Below are 18209 nucleotides of genomic sequence, written 5' to 3'. Positions count from 1 at the left end.
TCAAACACTTAGGTGTAAACTCTAGTTTCACGGACTGCCTCTCTTGGCTGACACATTGCTGACATCATCAGCTTTTATCAGCAGGGCTGCCTCCCCAATCCACCCTCTCTCCCTCTCTTTCTCTCCTCCTCCTCCGCAGCAGATAGCAGAAAGGGCAAGAGGGCAAAGGAGGCAAAGCTGATGGGTGTCTCAGAGAAGGAGGGGCATGCCTTAAAGCGAGCACAGGAGAGACGGAAGAGTTTTTCAGCAGCACCTTTGGCCAAGCGAAGGAACAGGATAAGAACTTGCCCGTTCACAAGAGCTAAAGAAGTGCAGCCATCCCCATTGGTCTTACTCACACTATCAAAAGGCAACAGGTTCTACCAGAAGAGTTTGCCACATTCCAGCGGCACTTCCCTGCAGCTCCGATTGACGAGAGAGGGAGCGGGAGAGAGAGAGAGAGAGAGGAGGTGTGCATGAAACAAGATCTCTTGAAAGCACAGCCTTTCTCTTGCTACTTTATCACTCTGACTAATAATGACTCCTAACATGCCTCCCCCTCTTTATCATTTCCTCTGGAATTTTTAATTCGCAATGACTTCTATGTGATGGACTCAGCATATCTGAAGCTCGTGGGAAGCCCCGAAGGGTACTGGCACCATACTGAGAGAGGCAACCTGCTTGACTAGAAACCTGCGGAGGAGGAGGCACATGGAGAATAAGAGGGCAGCACGGTCCACCCTGGATCATTGCTGGGAATGAATGGCTGCAAGATCTGATCAAGTGGATCTCAATATATTGATTCAAAGACCCCATCCGGGGAAGCAAGGCATTAGTTTGACCCTGGGCCCTCTGGATGGGGCAGGGGAGCACTGTGCAAATCATCTTTTGCTGAAGCAGCTTGTTCATGTCCATGCCAATAAATGTACTTTACACAGTGTACAGTGCAATCCTAAACTTATCTATTCAGAAGTTAATCCCGCTGAGGTCAAAGGGGCTTACTTACTCCCAGGGAAAAGGCTATAGGACTGCAACTTTAAGGGTGAAATCCTATGCATATTTAGAGAGAGAAAAGGCCTACAACTCCCAGCGAATTGCAGTACTTCTCTCTGTCTAAACATGCATAGGATTGCACCATTAAGGGCTTAAAAAAGTGAATCTGTGCAAGCAGACAAGACTGGAAAACAAGTAGATAAGCCTCAATCATCACACTATCATTTGTTCAGCCTGATCCTATGGAAGTTCTGCTAAATATAATATATATTCCCATACTGTTCGGTTTGTTTCTTTTGATATTATTGCATTGGTTGGCGGGGGGGGGGGGGGAAGAGAGGTATGCTATTATTAGCCACTTTGGGATTCTTTTGGGGAGAAAATGCAAGGTATAAAGTAACATTAAACTGAATGGAATGAATGAATTTTGCATTTATGGGCATATATGAAGGAAAAGGAGATCTGCACTTGTGTTTACACTATGAGAGCAGGGAAAACAGGATTCAACAGCTTATGTGTGGCTAAGTCTAGATATTCAGTGGAAAGAGATGGGAGGAATGGATAGAACCAATTCATGCAACTTGCAGCAGAATCGTATGAATGTTTACTTAGAAATAAGTTCCACTGATTCAATGGGGATTACTCCCAAGGAAGGGTTGTACCCTTCGTTGCTTGTTCCACCTGTAAAATGGGAACTGGGACAGTAAACTATTACAATTAGGGCAGCCTGAAAGACACATTTTAAATGATAAGGTGGTGGCCTGGTGGATGTTCTGTAATCCTATAATCACATCCCTCAAACGGCAAATTAATTTGTTGAGAAGTCACCATCCTAAACATTTGCCCTCTCTGTGTGCCTTACTATAACCCTCTCTGCAGGAGTTCTATACAGCCCGTAGGATGGTGCTGGTCCTAAAAATGGAAAACATGCATGATAGAGAATACCTAACCATTAATTGGCCCTCTTGTCTATGAAGGACGAAGATATGCTGATCTGAGGCATTAGCTGAGATTTCTTTCTTTCTTTCTTTCTTTCTTTCTTTCTTTCTTTCTTTCTTTCTTGTTGGTTTGTTTATTTTATAAGAGGACAAGAAGTTTGTCTTACCAATGGGATTTTGCTTGTGATCCCTGCCCCAGAAATCCCCCTCCACATATAAATACCACATATCTAGCAGCTGAAGGTCAGCACAAAAGGTATATTTTGAGTATTCTTGGATATGTCTTTTTGGTGCTGCTGTGGGCTTTGTTGTACTGATTTCATTATTTTATGTCATTAGTTTATTATTGTTTTATGATCTTGTTTTGTATTCACTTGTTTGAATGTTTATTGGAAGCCTCCCAGAGAACATAAATTATTGGGCAACATATAAGTAACATTAATGTCTACAAAAAAAGGCATTTGACAACCAGAACTCTTTCCATAATGAGTGTCCCGAAGCACTTTTTGATTCATTCTAGAAGGAAAACCGACACATGCGATGGAGATGTAACTCTCTAGTTGTTGTTGGATTGCAACACCCATCAGCCTTAGCCAGTGGTAAGGGATGATGGGAGTTAAAGTCCAACATCATCTGGAGAGCGACACATTCCCCATCTTTGACCTACACAATCCTTATCATTGGGTGCAAGAGTTTGTTGCCCACTCATGAAGCAGTAGTCATTCTAAAATATGATGCATTCACACATGTGAAGTCCTTCACTTTCTTTTTGTAACACTGAGTTGACCATTTCCTTTAAAGGACCTGTTGATGTCTCTTCTAACAGAGGCATTAACAACACTCAGCAATGCCAGCTCCAAATTTTTGAGTCCCCTCCCTCAGTGAATCTACCTTCTTGCTGTCATGGCCACCAGCTGCTATTGTTCCTCTGCTACCATTTCTTTGCTTGTCAGGCAGAGATCCAGTGAGCAAGTAGCCCATGGCATCTGCTGCTCCTCCTTCTCACCACTCTTATTGTCTGGGCCAGAGCAAGAGGCAGATGAACAAGCAGGTTGCAGTGGTGAGGAGGAGGAGCAACCACAGAGGGCTCTTGTCATTGGGATACTCCTGGGGTGTGGGCCCTGAGCAGCATTATAAGTAGCCAGGATGTGGATGAGTCCAACGTAAATATAGTGACTCTCACAACTCTGTCCATTTTATCCAAATCATTTGTACTTTTTTAAAAAACCTGTCATTTACTCCGTGTCATCAACTTTTGATAAAACTAAGAAACAATAAGGCAAATGTGGAGTAAGTGTGGTGTAGTGGTTAAGACTATTGGACTAGGAAGGCCCAGGTTCAAATCTTCACTCAGCTTTGAAGTTCACTGGGTGACCATGGGCCAGTCACTAACTCTTGGCCTAACCTACTTCACAGGAGTATTGGGAGGATGAAAAGGAGGGGGAGGGGAAAGAACCATGCACTCCTTGGTCAAAAGATGGGATATAAATATAATCAATTAAAAATAGTCTACACAAGAATTTTTGTTCCCTCGCACTATTGTCCTTATAAGCCCCTGACAGTTCCTTTTTTAAAGTATTTTATAGACAAAGCTTTATTGGATCTTGAAACATATACTGGTGCTGGGGTGATCCACTTACGTCTGTCCAGTCAGTTACATTTTTAAGAGAGATTACAAAATATAAGCATTGTAAATGGAATGGTTTCCCTTCAACAGTTTTAAGGAGTACTGTTCTACCAGCCACGGTTTATGGTTTACTTTTCATTTTGCTTCTTCTAAAAACTATTTTAAGGTGTTTTATTCTGTTTTTATTTTATCTTGTACACCATTCCCAAATTTTGAATGGGGAGCAATATATAAATATTGTAAATAAATAAATACATAAATAAGAATGATTTGTGTTTGACAGGAACTGTTCTTTTCTAGTTACACTATTAGTTTATCAGGGGGATGTCTCTTGGTCTCTCTTTGTCAATTCCGCTCTCTACAGGCTCAACTGAGCACAGTTCAATATTTTAGGCATTCAGGCCAGCAAGAAGCTTCAGGAATATTTACCAACCAGCAGGTTCCAGTGGATACGTAATCGACAACGCCACAGTGCCATTATTGTGTAGGATTGTGAAGAATGATACTGAAAAGCCAGCAAAGTGACGGCAGTACTTTATCTTAAAGTCATAACATGGAGTGTGCGCAGCTGAACACACACATTTGCTGTATACACAAGCAATGGCTTTAGTTGTGCCATTTATCACTCTTGGTATCAATGTTAATCATGCAAGTCAACTAGCACAGTAGGCAAAGTTAGTGTTTGTGAGTAAGTCAGAGATATATATTTTTTTTTAAAAAAAGGGGGGGAGCACACGTGCAAGCATTGTGGACCAACTGAAACTGAAGATGAAATCCCATTTCAGCCTTTGGTTAAGTTCCACTCCAGGCATTATGCACCAACAATGTTGTGTTTGCCACGGCATGGCGAGGAGCTGCAGCCAACCCTGGCTCATGTGTCTCTATTAGTCGTTCATTTGCCATGTACATATAACATAGGGCTGGTGTCACTCCAGCAGGTCCTCGCTGACAAGAGCCCTCTAGACTTGCATCTCCTCTTCACCACTTCAGCCTGCTTGTTCACCTGCCTCTCCCTCAGGCCCAGACAATGGAGGAGTAATAGGCACCACTGCCTGTTTGCTCACTAGCTCTCTGCCTGTCAAGCAATAGCAATGCTGGGAAAAGATGAGGAGTAATAGCAGCTGGTGACAATGGCGATGAGTAGGTAGATTCATTGAGGGAGGGGACCCACTGAGAATATTTTGCCCAAGGGCCCTCAAAAACCTGGAGCCAGCACTGATAGTGCATACTATGTGTGCATATAAAAATACAGTCCTATAAATTGGCTTTTCACACAAAACCATGTCTTCTTGAGCTAGAGATCCAATGGTAAACAGGAAGGGACAAGCTACCACAGCACATCCCTGTTTTCCCCTACTACTGGGGGGGGGAACTCTGTGCCAAAGGAATCATATCCTAGACTGCTTACGTGGCCATTAGGATGAAGTGCCCTGATTTGCCACATCAGGGCAGGGTGCAAATGCTGCAATGCCAATAGTTGATCTGAGAGTTGGAACACCAATTGGGGAGACTCATTAGCTTCTCCACCTGTGAAATGGAAGCCTAGCAAGATTAACAGGAAAGTTAAAGAGTTGTTATTCTAAGCATAAAGGAAAGGCCAAGGATCTGGAGGAGTAAATAAACTGACCTCCCCTCCTTTTAACCAACATGTTGTGCAAGCACCAGTTACAGTCCAAGCCGTAGAGGTTTATACAGTTGACCTTGGTTGTTCCTCTGTCCTATGTTTCAAGCACAACACAGTCAGCTTCCTAATGAAGTTATTTTGTGAAGGTTGAGAAGTGTGGCCTGGTAACAGAGCTAAAGTCAAAAATCCCTGCAGATACTTTATATGCAAACTACGGTCAAGTCAAGTGCAGTAGCTGTGCTCGGCAACACTTGGTGTGGCAGTGGGACCTTTGGACAACTAAGAGGGGTGATCAAATGGATTTCAAAATATGAAACAAACGTGGGCCGATATCCCCAACACACACACCCTGTTTCCCCGAAAGTAAGACATCCCCCGAAAATAAGACCTACTTCCAGTTTTGCCTCTCGCTGTAATATAAGGCATCCCCCCGAAAATAAGACCCTTTTTTTTGTTCAACAATAAATGTGTACCGTATTCTTCTTCATGGAAAAATAAGACATCCCCTGAAAATAAGACCTAGCGCATCGTTGGGAGCATTAATTAATATAAGACACTGTCTTATTTTCGGGGAAACAGGGTAGAATGTTGCCAGTTTCACTTAAGATACATTTACCTAGACGGCAGCCATAACCCATCGCCAGAAGCCAATACCTGAACTAATAAATAGGGTTATGCAAGAATAAGCCAGCGTCTTCAAATTACTTAATTAATGTATTCAGGCCTGAAACACTTTCCCAAGGTAATTGATCAACTGAGTTCTACTGGGAGATCTAAAGACCTCTTCAAAAGCAGAGATGGAGCAGAGCGACAAGGCCCAAGAAACCTCCACTGAAGAGCAGTCTCTCAAGCCAGAAGACTGAACTTGTGGGGAGCTTCAACAGCAACCCTTAAAGGTGCTTCTGTGGAGGAAAAGGAAGTACTTGCCTAAAGCAGTGGTCTGGATCATGGCCAATAGCCGTTTCCAGCCATAGAACGTAAGCATATCCTGGGAAGTTCCAATAGGCATGCAAAAAACTTTATATACTTATATAGAAGAATATGTTTTGACTACTATTATCATTGCTAGATCCATTTATGAGAGAAATGCTAAAACACAAAAACCTCAGGCGAGGGAGGAAAGGATTGCGGACCATAAAAAGTGAAATGCTTGTGTTCTGTTCAGCTACAGAAGCTGCATTTTCAAACATCTGAAGCCACAACCAAATAAACATGCATAAGACGGGGCTCTAAGTTAATAATTCAACAGCCTGAACATATTTCTACGCTCCTGCGAGGCACAATCCACCAGGAACATCTCTTGCATAAACTTCATTAAAATGAATGGGAGGCATGCAAGGCCTCAAGTGACTCTACCACCATATCAATGAGGAAATGATTTGGGGAATTGTGTTCACTGACTAAAACGTCATGGTATTCAGCAGAAACTTTACAGAACAGCCTTTTTTTCTTTTTCCAGATTTGGTCCATACATATTTACAATACTTTAAGCTGTTCTTGAGTATGCAAATACCACAACCAAGTGAATAGATTTATTTGCAAACAAGACACACTTCATTTCTGCTGAACTTACCTCCAAGTTTATGTGCTTATGAGTCTGGCTTGCATGTTAAACTGAGTATATAATTTTATTTGATTTATTGCAAATCCTCATGAAATCATAGGATATTTCTGTGGTGGAAATAATAGTATCCATAAGAGTTATAGTCAACCTCCCCCAAACTTGTGCCCTCCAGATGTTTTGCACTTCAACGCCCATCGAACCCTGGCAGCATGGCCAATGTCAAGAATGCTGGGAATTGCAGTCTAAAACACCTGGAGGGCACCAGGTTGAGGAAGGCTGACTATAGACACTCAAAAATGATGGTTTCTGCATTACTAAAAAAACACACAACAACCACAGATCAAGGCATTCCCTTCCAAATATTCTCAAAATATTAACAGGAGGGTGTAAATTAGGCAAAGGAGTGAACAGAGCAATTAAGGGCTACTTTGTTTTAGAGATTTTAATGAAAGAGGTAGCTTCAGGTTCCATTTGCAAACTTGGATGGCAACCCCACACCCATTTTTGTGGAAATATGCCGTTGCAGATCAACCTAGGCCACTCACAGCTGGAAGTGAGGGGTGGATATAACATACCTTCTGGCCATTGTTTAGGGTGCACATACCTAATTGCACATCTCTTCAGAAATGAGACAGAAACTAGGCACTTCTCATACAACTGAAAGAATGTGGCAGGGGGGATCCTTTGCCTTTCAGAGGGTCAGAGGAAAACTGACACATGCTGACAATTTTCCTGTAGGAGTCTGAAAAACTGAATTAACAACCAGACTTCACAGTTCATACAAAGGTCTAGACCCTGGACTGTAGGGGAAAAAAATCACATCTACCTCCCTCTAATCAGTTAAAGGGAAATGATGCACTGTAAATGGAAGGAGTAGTCCCCTAGCAGCATTTAATAGCTGGTCATTTACATGCAGATGTAAGACACAGACTGAAATGAAGCAATTGGAAATTAGGGATGATCACAGAGTGCAGTACATATACACACGTCAGACCATGAGTCATGGATGCAAGCCTCATAACGCTTGGGGCAAAAGATAAAATCGCAACTCTACAGAGGAAACTGCCAGCAAACTTTTTCCCCTCTCTTATGACAATCCTCCTTATAGAAGATAAAACCAATGGTTTTTCTGAACTACTGAACAAAGAGCATCTGTCAAAGAAAATTTGGAATCAGAAGACCTGAATTCAAATCTCCACTGAGCCGTGATCCTATTTACTGGTTCTGTACCAGTCATTATCTGTCAGCTTAAATCTACCACACAGGTTTGCTAGAAAAATAAGACGGATGGAATGACCACAACATGCAACTTGATGGAAGGGGAGCTTCAAAGCATGATAAAGAAATATTCCCTCATTTGTATAAGAAAATCAGAAATACTTATAACAAAATATAATTCATGTAGAATAATAATTCTACAACTATTGTTGCAACAAGATTTCCATAACATAAAAATTTCTACCGAGAAAACTCAACCATGTGGGTTTTGCTCACAGTCACGGTATCACTTACCACTATCTTTAGGGTCATCAAGGAATTTCTCAGAGGTCACACTGGACGGGGACCTCCTGCAGGAAGCCACTGGAGCCATTTTCTCCTCTGGCAATTTTCAGTAGTGTTGCCTCCAGTATCCGAGGCAGTAAGCCTGTATGCACCAGTTGCTGGGGAACATGAGTGGGAGGGTGCTGTTGCACCATGTTCTGCTTGTTCATCCCTGGCTGATGGCTGGTTGGCCACTGTGTGAACAGAGTCCTGGACTAGATGGACCCTTGGTCTGATCCAGCAGGGCACTTCTTAAGTTCTTAGTAGCACATATATTCTGATTCTGGCCTATGTTGGTCTAGTTAAGGAAGGATGATCTCCTGCATAAACCCCCAGCTCCAGCTCTTAAGAAGTTCTGCTTCATCTTATACAGAAGCCAAACCTTCCTTCACAAGCAGCAGGGTCTTTTCTGTTGTGGCTCCAGAGCTCAGGAATACATATCCACAGGAGATTTCTATTCCCCCCTCCTTATTGTCTTTCCAAAAAAAGGTCAACATTTGTTTAAAAAAATGTATGTACCACTTTATCAATAAACATTCTTAAATAAATAAAACAGTATTTTTTTTATAGTTCCTGGATGCTGCTGGAACATGTTGCAGCAGCCTCAGGGACGTACTTTAGCGAAAGCCCTCATTGCCACCAAGTAAGTTTGGGAAAGGGAAGAGGAAGCTGGAGGGTGTGTGCAAGAAGGTCCTCAGGCACTTAATTTTGGTTGGGACATGCTCTTGGCTCTCCCATTTAGGGAAAGACAGCATATGCAACCACAAGAGAGCTGAGTAACTCTTTCATTGGCCTAGAAAATACACAATAGGACTAACCCCAGCTGCCTCTCCTGGCCTTTACAGGCAGACACACACTCACCTTTCACTGCTCTTTCTGGTTAATGAAAGAGGAACTGGTGATGGGCCAGTGTTATGGAAGGTGGAAAGGAACATGGAGGGGGGAAAGTGGGCAAAAGTGGCAGAGCAGGCACTCCTCCCTCAATCTACAGGAACAAAATAACTCTCTTTTTCCCCTGTTAATAACAGTTCGACTTATAATAGCAGGGAGGTGGAAATCTTCAGATTTTACTTTGGAGATTTGGTATAGTAATGTAACAGAAGTTTGCCCTGATGGAAAAACTAACTTACAACTTACTTATGGCAAAGGGGCATTCTAATTCTGAGGCCTTTGATACAACTTGGCTTCCTTTTGTCACTCATGCATCAGAATGCCATCTACTGCAAGCTTTTTAAATGGTTGCATAGTCTTGCTGCCCAATTTGCATCTTAAAGTTGTTCTATCTCAGTGATATTTTTAGATTCTTCTGTAGTTGCTGCTTGCTGTTTTTTAATCTCTGCTAGTTTAAAATAATAGTTTTAGTCTGTTAGGTTTTAAATGCAATAATAATAATGATACTAATAATACCACCACAATTTGCCTTTTTATGCTCTTTTTAAAAAAAAGGTAGAGTTGTCGCTGCATTTTCACTTTGGCTGGGAGAGGATTAACATTCGCAGGTTGTATGTTGAAACTAAAGGATGCTTGCAGTTATCTCTGACAGCAACTTCAAAGAATGTGGAATTGACTAAAAGCCAGGCAAAGGAGAATGTGGTTAGTTACCCAGCTGGAATACTGCCAGAGAAAAAGGTCAACACACCTTAATCTTGCTAGAGGTACTGTGTATCTAAAATCACATAAGCTTTTCAGCCTTGGAATACACCAGTGGAAATTGTATATAGTCAGCATTTCCTTGTAAATGTAGGAAGGGAGCAAGTTTCGACATATTGAAACTCTAAATCTTGCATGATATACTCCCTGATAAATTGTGGCTAGTCTCTAAACTACACTAGAAATTATAAAGTTTTGTAGGGAACAGCCAACAATATAAAAATAAAGCAAGTTTGAGGAGTTAGTTTACACCATGAAAAAGTTTAGATTATTTATTTATTTATTTAAAACATTTCTTGGCTGCCTTTCAGGGCAAAGCCCTTAAAAGGCAGCTCGCAATATTCTGGAACACAAAGCTTTAATATACAGAACCTCTCCCTTTCCAGATAGAATGGAAATACTGAGCAAATCAGCGTTCACTGATTAGTCTGTATCTTGTATATGCCTATGCTTTTGGAAATATTGGTAATCAATCCTTTATATCTACACTGAACTACATGCATACGAAATATATGAGCAGGTTGATATAATAAACATTGCCATCAAGTAGTTTTATATGGTATAAGAAGATACCCGTCACAAGACTGTGAGGTAAAGACTGGTTTTTTGTGAGTGTTTAATGCACTTATGCATATACGCACACTTGGCTGGGTTTGATGGGAGTTGTAGCATGCCATAAACTACCAGGTTCTGGGGCAGCACTGAAGGGCTGTTGCCTTCATGTTCTGCTTGAAGCATTTGCTGCCCATTGTGAGAAAAAGATCCAGACCAGTATCCATATGGGCCAATGGTCTAACAGCATAGGGCAGCTTCAGGTGTTCACTTCATAGATTCTAACTGAACTGAGATTTTCAGATGGCGCCTTTACTGTGTGTGCTGGAATAAGCTGCTTGACGCCACTTCATACACATGTCTCACCAGTGTCTGCACATCTCTCACTCATACCCTTACCGAACATGCATATATCCTTGCAACCACACTGAGCTCCGTTGCTTTGGCTTACTTTTACAGTTTGTTGTGCATGGCAAACACAGAACCACCCTCTGCGTAAAGAAACTGTTTGCACTCCCATCTCTTCTTCCATGACTCCTTCGTTTTTATTTAGAAGGAGTCACTGTTTACAGAAGCAGGTGGCAATCAAAACTGGCCATTTCCCTTCCCTCCTTCAGGCTCTGGCGTCTCTCACTTCCTTCTGTGTCCCTCGCTGAGCAGCTGTCTCAGGAGCCATGCAAGAGTGTGTTGCCTTGGCAAGTGAACAGCAGAACATGGGCCAGGGGTGGAGGGGGACTGAGACAGGGTGTAAAAACCTTGCCATCCACTGCACTGCAAATTCCCAGTGAAAAGTTAAGAACGTAAGAAAAGCTATGCTGGATCTACCATTCTGTACCCACAGTGGCCAACCAGATGCCCATGGGCAGCTCCCCAGCAGGCCGAGTGCCATAGCACACTCTCACTCATGTTCCCCCAGCAACTGGCATTCAGAGGCATATTGCAGGTGAATATATAGCCATTGTAACTAGACTATACTGATAGCCTTCCCTTATGAATAGTGAGTTCAGTAGAAATTGGCAACAGCACCTAAAAGTACAGATTCACCTACGATCAAGCCCAAAGTGAAAAATACCCTATGCTAGTAACCATGTCTGAGGCTGCACAGTTCCTTGGGTGTTAAGTCTCACTGAATGGAGTGAAACTTACTTTGAAGTAAACTCGTGTAGAATTGCGCTGCATGGCTGCAATACTTTATGTTTATTTGGGTGTAAGCCACACAGAACTAAATAGAACTTTTGAGTAAACACTAGTAACAACATATCCAGCCTTTCACAACCACCACCACCACCATCACAACCACAATCTTTCACCACAACAACCACAATCTTTCCTCTAAGGAGCTTAAGGTGTACTCTTCCTTCATTTTATCCTAACAATCCTTTGATGCATGTTGAACCGAGACATAGTGACTGGCCCAAAGTCACCTCAGCTTCAAGGCTAAGCTGGGATTCATTTATCTATTATTTTGTTACATTTAAATCCTGCCTTTTCCCCTCGTGCAAGGAGTCCAAGGCGGCTCACATAGGTCTCCTCCTCTCCATTTTATCCTCTGAGAGTCAGTGACTGACCCAAAGTCACCCAGTGACCTTCATGGCAGAGTGGGGAATAGAACCCATATCTCCTGAATCCCAGTCCAATACTCTTAACCTCTACACCACACTGATTGAACATCTGCCTTCCAAATTCCAGTCTGTTACTCTAATCCAGCCTTCGCCTATCTGGTGCTCTGCTTCATGTTTTTGACTTCAACTCCCATCAGTCCCAGCCAACATGGTCAATGGTCAGGAATGCTGGGAATTGTAATCCAAAACATATGGAGGGGACCAGGTGGGGGAAAGGATGTTCTAATCACTATTCCACACTGGTGTAGAACCATAATGCATGACTTTTAAGCAATAACACACCATGGTGTGTTACCTGAGAATGAGCAGGGCTGTACTGAAATTATCAACATCGCTTTTAGCTGGAAAACAAACCAATGCAGTGTTCTGCCAAAGGACTGCATGTAGGCAATTGTTTTACACAACAGACTCAAAACTCCTTTGACACAAACACACGCTTTGTTGTTGTTTATTCGTTCAGTCGTTTCTGACTCTTCGTGACTTCATGGACCAGCTCACACCAGAGCTTTCTGTCCGCTGTCGCCACCCCCAGCTCCCCCAAGGTCAAGTCTGTCACCTCCAGAATATCATCCATCCATCTTGCCCTTGGTCGGCCCCTCTTCCTTTTGCCTTCCACTTTCCCTAGCATCAGCCTCTTCAACAGGGTATCCTGTCTTCTCATTATGTGGCCAAAGTACTTCAGTTTTGCCTTTAATGCCATTCCCTCAAGTGAGCAGTCTGGCTTTATTTCCTGGAGTATGGACTGGTTTGATCTTCTTGCAGCCCAAACACACGCTACCCATATTAAAAAATAAATACAAATAAATCCACCAAGCTGTTTGATCGCTGCATATTCAGAATCACTGCTAGTTTCTTCTATATGACTAGATAATCAAAACACAACCATGTTGAAATGTAGATCAATGTGTCCCGTCCCCCCCGTGCTTTTTTGCATTGCTTTTGCATTGAACATAGCAAGAGCCACGCCGGATCAGACCAAGGATCCATTTAGTCCAGCATTCTGTTCACACAGTGGCCAACCAGCTGTCGACCAGGAACCCAGAAGCAGGACAAGAGTGCAAAAGCACCCTCCAACCCATGTTCCTCAGCAACTGATGTATATGAGCTTAATGCCTCTGATAGTTGAGAAAGCACATAGTTATAGTCAAGCTTTGTCGTAAAACTGCCTTGAACATATCATCTGGAAAGGCAGCCTATCATAAGAGTTGACACTGTCAAACAATGACTTTGGAGCCACCTTACGCTGGGTGAGGGTGGTGTACTGCAACCTCTCCAAGCTGTCTGGGCAGAACTAGATGTGGTGGAAGCAGGAACCAACCTGGGTCCTGCCAAGAACCACAATCTGCTCTTTTAAAGCCATCTTTCTTCCAGGGTGGCTGGTTGGGATGTGAAAGACAGCATTCTCCGTAGCAGCACTCCAGATGCGGAACTCCCTGCCATGAAGATCTGCTCATCTCCCTCTTTAATGGGGTTGAATGAATCTTGCACTGGGATACTTGGATATACAGACAGTAGGCCAGAAGAACCGCTCCTATACAAACAACTGGGGTTGTGTTCTAAAGAGGTAGAGGCACCTAATGCCCCATCAGCAAAATGTGCAACTGGCAGGAAACATATGCAAGCTTTTGACCTCTAAATCCTCTGGGGGCAGGAAAAGCAGCAGAATAACCAGCTCCTGGCTTGGATATGCATGTAAAGCACAAAGGTGTGGCTGGGAAGAAACAAGGCGTTTCCCCCCTGGGGTGTAGTCGCTACACGTGCACAGGGCTCCTCGCTACACCTAGCAGGGAACACGAGCTCTTCCAAAGGACTTTGGAGCTCATTCCAGACGTTTATGGTTTGCTGAGGAATGAAGTCGGGACAGTTGTTATGCGTATCCTCATGTGCCCAGGAAGAAGGAAAGGGGCCTTTTAGGGGGTGGCCCAGGAAAGCAGTGGGGTAACACAGAGCCCCCTGCTTTGGCAGGGTAATAGGGCTTGTTTTATGAGCGGTTCCTGTGGCAAAAGGCTCCATCTTACCTATTCTCCTCCTGCCACATCATCACAGACAGAAGTTCCCTGGCACCTCCCTGAGATAGGCAAAAAATTGGCTTGCAAGTATGGTTTGATGCAGAACTAATTGTGGTGTATGTATGGTTGCCTCTTCTCCAAAGGCCCCGCTTCTGTACTTTTACCAGCAGCCTAACACACAGAAAGTTATTGGGCAAAGTTTTAGACCACTTCTCTCCCTGCCAGAAAAAGCTTCATGACAGGCCTTGGTTAAATGCACAGAGGCAGGACCAGCGGGGTGGGGAGAGAGAGGGAGAGAGGCAGAAGACAACCCTAATAGAATGAAAACCAAACAAACAAAGTCAGCCATTTGGGCCATCACAAAAATTCCAAAATCCGCCTAGTGTAATACCTTTATTAGACCAGCTCAAAAGATCACAAAAAATGTGCAAGCCTTCAAGATCTCCAGATCTCTTCATCAGACAAGATGCCAACTTGCATCGTTGTAACATCTTGCCTGATGAATAGATCTTAAAAGCTTGCACATTTTTGTGACAGTTGAGTTGGCCTAATAAAGGTATTACACTGGATGGCTAATGGAATGGACTCACGAACTAACAAGCTTAGCTCGTTTCGTGCTGTTTGTTCCTTGCAAAAGTGAAAGCTCCTCGTTTCCCCATTTTTTCCTCTCCTTTTTATATAGCACTGCCGCCTTTCCCCTTAACTGCCATGTAAAAAAATAGAACAGGTACATCTTTTCCCCATCACTGCACCTCCCTGGCAGGAAACTGTATTGGTTGAGCTTCTGTCTCTCCTGCAGTGTTTAAAGGTGCAGAGATTCTGCCAGGAAAACCACTTAGCATTCCATAGAAGAGCAGTGAGTCTGTGGGGGCCAAGGAAGAGGGAAACACAAAACAGACACTGTTGCTGTGCTTTTCGGTCTTGGCAAACTGAACTATTCCTCTAGATCTATCTGCAATGACTTCTTAGTATTGCAAAGATTGCATCCACGGCTCCTTTATGAGCAAAAGGTTAAAACATCTGGAACTTTTAGCTTAGAAAAAATACATCTTAGGTCAAGGGATGATAGAGGTTTATAAAAAAAACATGAATGGTGAGGAGAGAGTGAAGTTTTTGTGCCTGGAGCGCTCATTCGGTGGCCCTCCCGGGAAAGGCAACCAATAATTTACACAGAGACAATGTTAGGTTATAAATTGGCCACAACTTTATTGGTTACAGCTTAGAGTTTGACATGGTATGAGGGCTGGATCCCCCAATTGGTCAGCCCGCCTGCTGGCTGATTCACACCACAGCCCGCCTGCTGCAAGGCTCTACGGGGGGGGGGGGGGGGGGGGGGGCTTAGGCTGGAGCATGGGGGTTGACTAAGCCATGGCGTGTGCCATTCACGTGTCTCCTTCCGGGGAGTGGTTCCAGCATACCAGCCCCAAGCTGGGCTGCAGCCCCATGGCCCCACCCCCAGGACCCCCCTTTCCTGATGAGGGAAAGGACCCCCTTCCCCCTTGATTTGGATCCAACCCAAAACCATCCACCCTACACTGAAAAGTTGTGACAGTGATGTGTTTAGCAGGTAACTTTACAACCGACCTGTATTGCTATGAGGAAGGCGAAAACCCTGTGAGACACACCAATCCTTCCCACAGGTAAATTCCTTCCCAGCCCTGTCAACCAGCAGCTGACTGAAGTCCACAGCAATAACCAATCTTGTTTACAGGGAGGGTGGGTTGGGCGAGCCTGCAACGGCAATGTGTGTGCGCAGGAGGGGAGTCAGGCTTATCGCTCAGGAACGGACTGGAGGGGAGACTCCCCCTGTCCAGCCACCTGCGGCCATGCCCTCCTGCTAAGCCAGCCCTGACCTCCTTTCCCGCCAAGGCACCCATGCCACGGTGCAAACAAAGGCCCCCAGGTAAGCAGGGGACCAGGGATTCTCCTTCTCTCATAATACTAGAACCTGGGGACACCGACTATAATGGGCTGGCAATAGAATTAAGATAGTGAATTTGTTGCCTCAAGATGTGCTGCTAGGTGTTAGCTTAGATGGCTTTAAAAGGGGGTTAGATAAATTTGTGGAGGATTCAATGGCTATTAGACATTATAGCTATATGGAATCTTCATGGTCTTGTTGGTTGCCCGACCACGACTACACTGACTCCTGCCCATTAGCTGGTGAGGGAGACACCCAGAAGGAGCAGGAGGAACTATAATGGCCCCAGTTCATGCTGCATTGATGAATTTAAGGGCACAGCACAAATCTCTGGGTTGCAGGGCGGGGTTGGTGGGAGAGCAGAGGTGCTTTCAAAGAGTAAATGTAGGCAATCCTGCACTCCCAAAGCCTCTAGGAGACTTGGAATCATGACATTCTATGCTGTCCTTGTCACACTGAGCCCGTTTGCCTGGTGACTTGTTTTAATTGGCAGGACGTGCCAGGCACTATTTCCCTAACTTCCCCCTAACGGCTTGTTGTGTCTTCAAAACCTGGGCAGCATGGCTTGTTTAAGGGAGAAATAACCCTACTATGGAGTGTTTGAGGGTTGTTTCCTTCTCAAACAAGCCATGCTGCCCAAGTCTGGATAACATGGCAAGCCGTACCTTAGGGAAATGGCGTCCAGCATATGCTGGCACGTGCCACCATTTAAGACAAAGCTGCATTGCTTACTTAAACCACAGTGGCTGAACTTGATGGTGCAAACTCTGGGTCATATTGTCTGATATTATTAGCATTAAAATTTATGTAGCTGCCACATAACTCAAGTCTACTAAACTGTTCAGAAAACACTGAAGTACAATATAAAACAAAGAAAGAAATTAAAAACTAAAACCACCATTAAAACACAGGTTTTAAAACTAAGAGGCCCAGACTATAAGATGTGAGTTATTTAAAAAGCCTGGGTGAACAGAAAGGTGGAAATAAGACTGCAAAGATGGTGCCAGGCAAACTCTGTAGGAAGTCTGTTCCATAACTGGGGTGCCACAACCCAAAAGGCTCTCTTCCCGGAGGTTACATGCCTCACATTATTCAGTAGGGCATTCAAAGCAGGGCCTCTGAAGAAGCTCATATGTGCTGCACAGAAAGATATGTTGGAGGTTCAATGCAAATATTTGAGACTAGCGGTCAAACCACTTCCCCAAAATTTTAGGCACTGCTAACTATGCAAGCAATATTACAAAACATCAGAGAGGGCTCCTTTAAATGTAGATATGGATCAGAAGGGAGAAAAGCCACAATTAACACACCCAATAGAACACAAAGTACATGGTGAATGTCTTTATGTTCAGTGATAACCTAGGGAAGATGATAAAAATATACATGTTTTGCAACTCACCACCATCAGCAAACAGGCCCAACAACAGAGCTGTCCCTGTTCTCTCGTTTTATTGCACCAAACAAGGAGACACCCTGAACGCAACCCTTTCTCTTGCTTTTCCAAAGACATTTCCACGAATTCAGTCCATGTACATCTGAAAGGAACCTCCCAAGGGGAAAATCTGGTACCCATTAAGTGCCAGTACCTTCACTTATCTGAGTAAGGACGAACATTCCTTCTCCAAGGTACATACTTAATGCAGGTCAAAACCATTTTCACTGGATGCAATTCTTCAATAGACTAGACTAGAGGAACAACTGCTAAACATCTATTTTTATTATGTTTCCTCTACATCTCTGTGTTACACACAGAACACACACACACTCACGGACTTACTTTTCTAGGCTTGACTTTATCTTGTAAATCGTACTGTCCAATTCCTTTATAACTGATCCCAAGCCACCAAGGGATCCCTTGTTTATCCTGCAGAACAGAAGAATACAAGCAATGAGGCCTAAGCAAGAGCTGATATAACATTTAACTACTTTGTTCTGCAACAAGTATCTGCAGGTTAAGGAGACGAAGGCAGTTCTTTGTTAGCACACCTGTAGCCAACCGAGCAAGGATTATTGTTGAAAGTGGTCTGCCATTCCTTTCCCAGCTGGAAGAAGATGCTGTGCAAACAGGCAGAAAGCAGTGGGGAAGAGAAACTGCATTCTTTGAAGGCGAAGTACAAGTAGAGGGAAAACTGTGGGCGGTAAAACAACAACAACAATAAAAGAGATCTGATGAAGGTCGCGTCCAAAG

The 18209-nt window shown here is 43.6% G+C and overlaps 1 protein-coding gene across 3 annotated transcripts in view; it reads right to left on the bottom strand.

Moving 5' to 3' along the window:
• Positions 1-18209, bottom strand: part of FRMD4B (FERM domain containing 4B) — a 164790-nt gene that overhangs the window by 39010 nt on the left and 107571 nt on the right. For all 3 annotated transcript variants that reach the window (XM_063122016.1, XM_063122018.1, XM_063122017.1), the window contains exon 11: positions 17799-17885. In XM_063122016.1, coding sequence (XP_062978086.1) covers positions 17799-17885 — 87 coding nt within the window. The remainder of the gene's footprint in view (positions 1-17798; positions 17886-18209) is intronic.

The sequence above is a fragment of the Elgaria multicarinata genome, chromosome 3 (genome assembly GCF_023053635.1).
Source record: "Elgaria multicarinata webbii isolate HBS135686 ecotype San Diego chromosome 3, rElgMul1.1.pri, whole genome shotgun sequence".
Classification (NCBI taxonomy): domain Eukaryota; kingdom Metazoa; phylum Chordata; class Lepidosauria; order Squamata; family Anguidae; genus Elgaria; species Elgaria multicarinata.
The sequence above is the reverse complement of the archived record's forward strand: the minus strand, read 5'-3'. Positions and strand labels throughout refer to the sequence as shown.